At 42.7% G+C, this 10,584-nt stretch overlaps 1 protein-coding gene across 1 annotated transcript; it reads right to left on the bottom strand.

Annotated features, from left to right (window-relative positions):
• Positions 1–3,437: 3,437 nt before the first annotated feature.
• Positions 3,438–9,328, bottom strand: LOC129844737 (uncharacterized). Its single transcript, XM_055912804.1, has 4 exons — positions 9,313–9,328; positions 8,659–8,928; positions 8,459–8,563; positions 3,438–8,340 (listed from the first exon to the last, which is right to left on the bottom strand). Exons 1-4 carry the CDS (start codon positions 9,326–9,328, stop codon positions 7,955–7,957), a joined length of 777 nt encoding a protein of 258 aa, XP_055768779.1. The 3' UTR covers positions 3,438–7,954.
• Between the last annotated feature and the right edge of the window lie 1,256 nt (positions 9,329–10,584).

The raw sequence follows: 10,584 nt of genomic DNA, 5'->3' as shown, positions 1-10,584 counted from the left end.
CTATTACAGATAACGGGCCTATCGAATTTTTCATACCAGGCCACGGTGACAACTATCTGGACCTCAACAACACCTTGGTGCATTTACGTCTAAAAGTGACCAAAAGAGATGGGTCTAATATTGCAGGCGATGCCAAAGTGAGTCTCATTAATTACCCCTTGGCCACCATCTTCTCCCAAGTGGATGTGACTTTGGGTGAACGCCTAATCAGTCAAAGCAGCGCCACATACCCATATAGAGCCATCATGGAGTGTTTGCTAAACTACTCCGAAGACACTCTCAAAACACAATTTAGCGCCGGGTTGTTTAGCAAGGATACTGCAGGAGTCTCTATGGAATCGACAGACCCTTCCACCGGGGCGAACAAAGGCCTGGCGGCACGCGCTCGCTACTGCGCCGAATCTCGAGAGTTTCATTTGCTAGGCCCTATACACTCTGACATTTTCTTTCAAGAACGGTTGCTCTTAAATTCTGTTGATTTAAGATTAAAATTAACCAGGGCCAAGGATGAGTTTTGCCTGATGTCTCCCCAAGACGGGGATTTTAGTTTGAAAGTGTTGGGGGCCACCCTTTTTATTAAAAAAGTGTCTGTATCTCCGGCAGTACGCCTGGGTCACTCACATGCTTTGATGAAAGGAAATGCCCTTTACCCTCTCCAAAGAATTACCATGAAAACCTTTAGCATACCTGTGGGCAGTAGAATCTGCAGTCAAGAAAACCTATTTCTAGGCCCTTTACCTAGATATGTGGTTATAGGTCTGGTTGATCACGCCTCTAATACGGGGAGTTTAGATAAAAAACCCTTTAATTTTCAACACTTCAATGCAGAGTATGTAGCTCTCTGTCAGGACGGACGTCAGGTTCCTGCTAAGGCTTTCCAACCCCAATTTAACAACAACATATCTGTGCGAGAATTTTACAATCTATTCCTGGCCACAGGGAGGCATCTAAAAGATCTCTCTTTGCCTATTGACAGAAATGATTTTGCAGAGGGTTACACTTTGTATGCTTTCAATTTATCACCTGATGATGACACCTCAGGAAATCTGTCTGTGATGTCCCAAGGTAACCTCAGGCTGGAAATGCGTTTCCGTACACCTTTAACCTGTACAGTTAGCATGATTGTTTACGCATGCTCTGATTCAATCTTGGAAGTGAATGCCCGAAGACAGGTCTTAGTGGATTATTATTAAGGACCTTTGAGCAAAGACATGAATACCCAAGAGTTGGAAGGGCTCATGAGCCGCTTGATTGGAAAACAATTTTGTGGAGTGATGGCTTGTGATGAATTACCTATTGAGAAATGGCCTGAGAGGCCTGCAATGTTTATTGTCAATACCCATCCTAAACACATGCCTGGTGAACATTGGCTAGCTATGACATTAGAACAGGAAGGTGGAAGAAAAATCTCAACTTTTTTTGATTCCTATGGCTTTCCCCCCGGTTTTTCACATTTCCCTAAATCTATTAAAGATTTTTTGACCCTAAACGGTTCAAAGATCTACTACAGCATCAAACAAGTGCAAGATAACCTTTCCACTACATGCGGTCACCACTGTGTATTTTACCTGTGCCAAAGAGCCCGGGGAGTTTCTTTTGAAGATGTTATGTTTCTTTATAAGGATGATTTAAGAAGTAATGATGACTTTGTATCTTGTTTTGTTAGAAAATATCAAAAGTGTTCAAATGTGTGTCGTTTAAGAACGCGTAATCAAGGCGTATGCTCACGTCATATGTTTCAAGAATGCCACAAATGTTAAATTGCTTATTTTTCAAATAAAACATTTTATTGAATTTAATCATAGTCATTCAAAAGTCATTTTCAAAAGTCTAACCACGCCGAGAGATCGGGATTAGGAAAAGGTCCTGAGACGTTCATGGGAGTAAATGAGTTAGCATCATCGCTTTCATAGGGGGGCGGTGTCGTTGGGGCATCTTTAGGGGTGCTGTATCTCGTTGAAGGCTTTTGTTTTAAAGCTTGAATCTGTTGACGAAGCTTATGGTTGGGTACACCCGAGAGGGGAATGTTCAGGATTGCCAGGGCCTTAAGAAACTGACGCCAGCCGGGAGGCCTTCGGTCATCAGCAACCTTGTGGGCAGCCGTGGTACTTTTAAGTAAGTCCACCATATGGGAACCCCTAACAACAGCGCCCTGAAGAATAAACTCTCCAGAATCGTTCCAAGCAGCTAATCCCTTTGAGTCTTTTATCTTGTTCATAATGTATTTAACATTCTTCCGGTTACGTAAAGGCACATGTGTCAGTAGGTCATGCATAACTTTATCTTCAAAAGGCATTTGAGCTTCACCAGACATAGGATCTTCACTAGGTAAGAGCGCCGGTACAGGCCTTACCGGGGCCTGGCTATCGTTAGGTTCGACATCTGTTAAAGGGTCCGGTAGGGAAAGTGTTAAATGGTTGCTCTCTCTCGCCCCTTGCTTTACCAGAGTCAAATAATTTTGCATTAGGTTTGTGTATTTTTGGATCTTATCATAAGGGTTCAATCCTTTTCGGTTCAAAACATCCTTCATGGCCGTATCCAAATCATTTTCAGCTGTTTGTCTGATATTTTCAGGACCCTGCATTTGATTTTTAAGTCTATCCAACTCTTGTTGTGGCACCAAGTACATTTTAGTGGCCATCACACCGCGTGTTCAACCCCCACGTCTGGCAGCAATAAGGCTGGTGATGAAGGGCACAGCTATACTGAGTAAAGGTATGAGAAAACCTCCAGACTGTTGTATACTATGTCTTTTCTTTTGAAGACTGGCCCTTTTATTGGCAAAGAGTTTGATCGCGGTCTTTTGTCTCTTTAATTTTTTCAATTGGTTCAGGGTGAGTGGAATGCGCCCTTTGAGAAGATTCAAAGCAATCTCACATAAGGCTAATATGAGATCTGAAGAACAACTACCCAAGATGGCCTTCCGTCCTTTAGCTGTAGACCCAACTAGCCTTGTCAAAAGGGGCAGGTTTCTTTTTAAACGCAGAGACATAGCGTTTACTTTTTAGGAAGGTATGCAGCAGGCCGCTCCCACGGAAACAGACCTGTACGTAGCCTAAGCTGTTCTGGAGTATTTGCTTTTAAATCCACGATTAAATAAGAAAATGGCTCTTTGGTAGCGTCCTCATAGCTCTCCATAAAATATGATTTCCTTCCAGGGTACATCTGCTGAGCTAGAGTGCTAATTTGCAGTTTGTCTCTAGGATTTTTAAACAATACCATGTAGTTGGCATTCAAGCTAATGGTACGGCTATTTTTACCTTGGTGAAACACATTCTGGACCAAGTAAAGCACGGACAGGTTTCTATGATGAGTATATTGGGTAAAAGCTCTTGCAATTTCTGGATGTTCGCTACCAGCAAATAGCATATCGTCCAAAACAAGCAGATTGTGTATATGTGGGGGGAGAAGTTGATCATCAGACAGAGAATCGGGTATTCCTTCAACAAACTTGATTTTTATTGTCTTCAATAATTCATCATACAGAGGTTGGTAACAGGAATAACACCATACAATATTGTCAGGCTTTTGAGATAACACATGTTCAGAATTCTCTAAAATACTTTTTACAAAAAAAGTTTTACCACTGTTTGATGGGCCTGCAATTAAGGCCGAAAAGGGCAGTTTTAAACGGGGGTCAAAATCCTCGACAGCCGTCATTATATCTTAACCTTTAAGACACACTGGGGCTTGTAGCCTAAGTCAGTAGCCAAAGGGCAATGTGGTACCGTCAGGCAATAGCCGTCTCTTGTCATAGACTACCCTGAATCTTTTAGTGAGTGGGGCGTTTCTTAGATGGAACCCCTTTTTATCCCTCACTATTTTGTTGTAGGAGGTCAAAATCTCCAAGTCACTATTCTTGTCATTTACGAACCCGTCGACCAAGCGCGTGATTGATTCCAAGTTTACACGCGGGGCATTTTCGTAGTTTTGAGTCACGCCTTTGGCTTTCAACACCACGTGATTGTCTTTAGTCCTAAAAGCATAGCTTTTGGGCCCACATGAGGACCATTCTGTGATATGGTCACCCTCGGCGAGTTCACTAGTTAAACCCCCAAGATAGTTGCTAAGTGGGGGGTTCCAATCCCCCGGCTTGCTTACATAGACCACAGAGTCTGTGTCGTGGTAAAGAACCCGCCGCTGAAGCTTTTCCATGAGGGTGTACAGTTCAAGTCGGGCATAGGCTGTGGTAAATGCTGCAAGAAACACATTTACATTACCTGGGGGTAGAACCCACTTTGGGTTGCGCCGCCATTGCACCAAGGCAATGTCTTGACTCAAGAATGAAAAATGTGAAATTTCGTATTGGTCCGAAAAAACAAATTCCAAAAATTCTTCCGGGTCTTTAATGATCGAAGTTGTTAGCATATTGCTTCTCTGCGCTAACTTCCCCCAAAGGGAGTTCAAGTACAATTTCGAAACATTTCTTTTGGTTTTGTTGACCTGTATTCTGTCAGGGTCAAGAAGTATGCCTTCTCTGTCATGGTAGTCTTGAATGTACTTCTCTTTACTCTCTTCATCTGTGACCGATGCTGGATAGCCTGAAGCCATCTGCTTGCATCTCAAGAAGGTCTTGATGTACTCTTTAAAAAGTGTGTCTGATTTCCTGGAAAAGTTCCACACTTCAAAGATTTTGGCCACACGATACCCCTTCTCCAAAGCCTTAGAGAATTCAGCGGTGACCCAGACACCTGTCAGGGCTCTTTCTTGATCTGAGTGATCACATGGGTTTTCCTGGTTGTTGTTTTCACAGCATGTGCGACAAAGGGGAAAGAAAAGTTTTCCTTTAGACCCCTTGTAAGGCAGCACAGGTATAAACAGACCCCTAGGAGGGTAGACAGTCGCTTTGATTAAACCAAAATAATTTTGGGGTTCGTCAAAGTCGCTGTGAATAATTTCAGGATGCCCTATAGGATAGCATGAGGAACTCATTACATGAGGATATAGGGATGTAAAATCTACATAACCTATTGTCTCGTCGGGTTGAGCTACATAACGCAATGTCAAAGCATTGGTCCTGCCTCCAAACAAGGCCTGTCTCGGTTCCAGGGGCTCTGGAGGGTCATATTGGGTAAGGAAGGCCTGAACATGAGGATCCGCCTTTTTCAGGGCTGTCCATTCGTGTTCCCACAAAACCACAACTTTTAACCCGTATGTAGCCTTTAAAGAATTCAGTTTGTCTTGAAACTCTTGGGACATTTCCCCAAAAGTCTTTTGGGTTAGGACACACATGGCCTGGGGGACAAAGCATAATTTACAACCGTGGAAGAAACAACCGTTGTACTCATACACTGTCTCAACACCGTCAATCTGTGTGTATCCATCTACATGGTAAGGCCCAAAAGCCTTCTCCCCCCGATTCAAAGCATGTTGGATAAAAACATTTTTATCCTGGGCTAGGTACTCCAACCATTGAATGGAGCCACTAGAGTAGGCCTTGAATTGTCGTCGGTAGTTGTCTGGCGATGGCATCGCTATAGATGCTGGAGTTAGATAGTGTGTACGATAGGTTTTCATGCACGCGGATGCAATAGTTGTACAGCTCCAGGGGTCAATGCCTGCATCTTTGATTACCTCTTCTCTGAATCTGAGGCATCCTTCACGTAGTATAACCACGTCATTGTCACAGTATGATTCCATCTCTTTATGAAAATCAAAAGTTCCATGTCTTACTGTCTCGTACCAAGTCATGAATTTCTCACGCTCTTTGGTAGACATTTGATCACAACCGTACATTTCGGGGGCTGGATAAGCTCCTATATAATGTAGATTCTCCTCAGATGTGAAGAAGTGGGGGAAATAGCCTTTGACCGAGTTTTCAAAACCCAAGGCCTCTGGCATTTGAGCCAATCTCATGGGTAAGAAGCTTAAACTGTCAACGTATCTCTGTTTGAAGGCGTGGTCAACAAAACATAAGATTTTACTCCCTTGAGCAATGACACTGGGCGCCACGCCTTGCTGTATCAAAGGGTTCAGAAGTAGATAGGAGTCATAGGCGCGCGCATTGTGAGCTATAAACGTGAAGTTTCTGTACTGGGCCTTTCTAAAATGTTTTAGAAAGAGTCGGGCGCAATCGGGCCCCTCGGCCGACCACTTTTCACCGTTGAAAGTCATGGTAGATACAAAAATAGGCAAGTGAACCCCTGATTGCTGATTTGTCTCAAAATCATAAAAAACATATTTCTCTGTATGTTCATCTTCAGCCAGGGGCTGAATGTAACACTCATGTGGTACTTCTTGAACAACTTCTGCGTCTCTGCTTTTCAAGGGCCCTTTACAGATTGGGCAATGTATGATTCCACAAACATGGGGTTTAGGGCTGTCTATTTTAAGGTTGTAATTGCAATGACATTTTGGACATTTCTTGTTAATGTCACAAATGCTTACAGATTTACAGGCCTTGGGGTGCCATGTTTCAGTTTTGTGTTTTTCGTAACAGTAGGCTGAACGACATGTGCGGTGACAATCCTCACAGGGTGTCAAGTTTAGCGGTTGCATAGGGCAATGTTTATCCAGACATACTGAACAGTTATAACGGCACGAGTGCCCCCCCTTGCGGGTGTAGCCGGTATGACAGGCTGGACAGACATATGGGGCGCCTAAAAATGCTGTGATGTTAGTTACGGCATAGTAATGCTCATTTTGCACATAAAAGTACATAGTCTTAGGGTGTGGCTCTTGTATATTTTGGAACTTCAGGAGCGCGTCATTAGCCCTGCTGTGGTACAAAACCACAATCTTGATATTCAGAAAGTTTTCAAATTTGCCTATGTCGGAGAAAGCCACAGCCTCCTGTATACCTAAACCCACAGCCTTTTGTAGCTCTTGAGCTTTCTGTAACGCTTCGCGCTCTGTACATCCTGGGCTGAGTAAGTGGGCCAAACCTATGGCAAAGCATAGCTTATTACCATGATTGTGAACGATTATGAGGTAGGCCTTTTTATTGCTTATGATTTCGGACTGCATCAGGCTATCGAGTTTACGTCTCTGCCCGCCGCCCCCTTGTGGTGGCCGGACTAATTGTACTACAAGTTCGAGGGTCCTATCTGCTAGCACGTTTAAATTTGACTGAACAAGGCGTTCTAGCAGGTTAACAAATTGTTCAAGATCTGCTTCACCCCTATTTAAAATAAGCGACACACGGCTCTGCAGACTGTCTCCAAAAATTTCCAACTGTAAGGTATCCCTTGGTTGGCTATAAGCTCTAACTCTATCTACCAGTTCATTCAAAGTGTCCATAAGCATTACGTAAAACACAGCATATTCCCGAATCTGACCCCCCCATGCGAAATTGAAAAACTGTCGAACCTCAATATTGTGGAATTTATTTCGATACAAAACATGTTCACTGCGATCAAGACCATCCCCCTCCTGATTTGCTAGACAATCGTCCAACTGTTCAAAAACATCGTATTGGGTTTCAGACTCTTCAGACATGGGTGTTAAAGGCTGGCTTAGAGGTGTAGGTGGTGCAGAATTAAACCTAGGGCTTTCGTTCTGTACATTGTGATCAAGACCTTCCCGATCCAGATTTGATAGACATTTGTTCAGCTGTTCAAAAACATCGTATTGGGTTTCCTCTTCGAACAAGGGTGTTAAAGGATGGCTTAGAGGTGTAGGGGGTGCAGAATTAAACCTTGGGCTCTCGTTCATCTGGGTAATTAAAGATATGATTGATTCGGGTATCTGTGATAACCTGTTTTCATCTGCAGACCCTGACTCATTCATACGTGTAATAATTTCAATGAGTTCGGAGGGAATCTGGGATAATAGGTTTTCATCTATAGCCCCTATGTCAATTAGCCCAGAATCATTCATATGGTTAATTATATCTTGGAGCTCTGTAGGGATTTCCGCTAAGAGGGTTTCAATTGTCTCGCTTAGGTCTATAGGGGGCGCCATTTCTCTACTTAAGGATGTGTGTGCTTGTGTTTTTTTTTTACATATGTGTTTTTTAACGGAGGTATTTGCTTGTTTTAACCCTACTGTTGTTTAACATGCGGGGAAGCTCTCTACGCCAGAATGACACATCCTGATTGTATTGATGTTCGAATAGAATACCCATACGACGTTGAAGTAAAGCCTTTCGTGATTTTAAACCCTGTGTAAAAGCCTTGAAAAGCACGGCTTGATCTATTTCACAAGAGGCTGTTGCCCCACCAGAATTGGCCGCTTCAATAAGGTTGGCCACTTCACAGAACATCAAATCGTCTACCTCAGAAATGTCATTTAAAACTTTGAAATCATCAGGCTTCGCTGTTCTGGTGACTGGGGTCTTTGGCGCCTCCTCGGGATCTAGATGTGTAGCTTCTTGGAGCTCTTTATAAGCAGGCGAGGAGTCTGCATTAAAAATAATACATACAGAAAAATAGGTTATTAACCCTAAAATATGTTTGATAAAAATGTAAAATACATTTCAGATATAAGCCTATATATTAACAATACATTAATTAAATACCTCGGCTTTTTTGAAGAGGGCTGTTCTGAAGAAGCTCTGAGAACTCGGGAACATGTCTTTGGGCAACCCTAATTATAGCATCTGCCTGGTCTGTAGCTTGTGAGCCTGAAATTAAAAAAAAAACAGCATTAGTCCATGTTTAAACATATTCAGGCATAAAAATAAAATATATATATATATAAATTATAATTGATTCATACCTTGTCCTTGTAACGCTGTCTCGTGAATACCCTCCCAGTAGTATTGTTCGGGTGAAGCGGACCTGTGGATCTGGGCCCTGATTGTCCGTTGGTGTTTAATAGGGGGCGTCCAGCGGTCCTGGGTCAGGGGAGTTGACAGGCCGTTTAAAGTCTCTGTTTGCGGCTTGTGTGTAAATACATCCTGGGAGTAGGGCACAATTGTCTCGTAGGCATATCCTTCACAGAAACCGTGTAGACTCCCTATGGCACCCGTTCTAAGAGGTATTTCCGCTGTAAACACATAAAATAACTTTTAATATAAGATGCCGACACTTTTTGTTTTTAAGGTATAAATATTCTTACGTAATTCTTGAATCTTACTTACTACAATTCAGGGTCGGCGTTGGGATGTAAGCAATTTGTTCCGGAGACCCTACGGCCGGTTCGAGTTCAGTTATATCTCGGAGAATCTGAGTGAAGGTTTGAGAATCTAAAAAAAACATTAGATAATATTAAAGCTCTAATCATTTTAGCTAATATTGACATTTTATACGTTAAGAATCCTGGCCCTAAGGCCTGTTTAATATTTCTATAACATACAACGTTTTCAAACAATTCCCAAGAACAAACAAATCTAATATATAACATATGTAAATATTTATTTTAAGAACTAACCTTGAGAAATATCCATGAGGAGGGTATTTACCAGATCTTTTTTAAAGGGGTCCGTCCGATAACTATTCCTGGGGGAATGCTGTAGGGTAAATGCGCGAAAACGATGCTAACAGGGGGGACCTGTTTTGCTTAGCTTTTGTAGCCGTCTGACTCGCGTGGTGTCGTATTTTTTCGCGCTAAAACAGCCTAAAAAGTTATCTTTGAAGCCTAAGGCATGTGGTTCAAACACCAGCCATTTGGTTCAAACATAGGGTATTGGGTGGTGTCTAAACATTAGGTATCTTTTGATATTCTAAAATCTCCGGGGGCTAGCATCTAGATGCTGGGGGTGGGGAGGTCTCGACAGGGCTGGGCTGAATGACTTTTAGACATCTGTTTGGCCTGATAGTGTAAAGAGAGAGAGAGAGAGAGCCTTGAGCGCAGATGCAAGGGTATTTTTTTAACAAACACCTCGCCCCCTTTTTCTGTTTTTGAAACACACACACACACACACACACACAGCCACTACAGCACAAGCACGCCCATACGCGCGCACATTGCGCAAGTTTTTTTTTTTTCTCAGGGACAGACTGCGCTAAGAGTGAACAAACGCGAGAGTTCATAACGTGGTGAGATTCTGCTTTTAAAACCATTTATTTCATTCAAAATATTTAGTACATACATTTTATAGCCTTACATTCTTAAGGTATTTTACGAAGCCTTTCTTACAGATCCAGGGATCTGATGCAACCACCCCCCATTGTCAGTGTCCAGTTGGTCATCAAAATGCCGGGATCTCTTGCCAGGCTCATCAACACTTGGTAAGTTTTCACTCCAGGGGTACATTCTACGTCGGGCCTTTTGGTCCTGGCTATGTCTCAAGAAAAGTCGAGGCCAGCGCCTTAACTGTTCGCGATTTTTGAAGAGAATGTCCAGCTTATTCATAAGTGTTATGAAAATTGGATAATCCACCCATTTAAAACTAAACACAGGAATAAAAAAGTTGACATCTTTACATGCTCTGGATGCTACTGGAGAATTGACAGACTTTGTAGCATTACCCGCATCATAAACTTGACAGGCTAAAATTGTCACTTTGTTGTCCGGGTTATAGTCCATTGAAGCAATTCTTAGAGCCTTGAGATCACTGCGTCCGAAGACCTGTTCTTCCAACGCATAGCCTGGCACAGCTGTGCCACTCAGGACCTGTTCAATTTTACAAAGAGCCAGCCTGATGTTTAGCCATTCTCTCATGCCCAGAGCAGGAGAAAAACTCCCAGGTTTTGCCTGATA

The sequence above is a fragment of the Salvelinus fontinalis genome, unplaced genomic scaffold (assembly GCF_029448725.1).
Source record: "Salvelinus fontinalis isolate EN_2023a unplaced genomic scaffold, ASM2944872v1 scaffold_0217, whole genome shotgun sequence".
Classification (NCBI taxonomy): domain Eukaryota; kingdom Metazoa; phylum Chordata; class Actinopteri; order Salmoniformes; family Salmonidae; genus Salvelinus; species Salvelinus fontinalis.
This window is presented reverse-complemented; position numbering and strand designations above follow the sequence as displayed.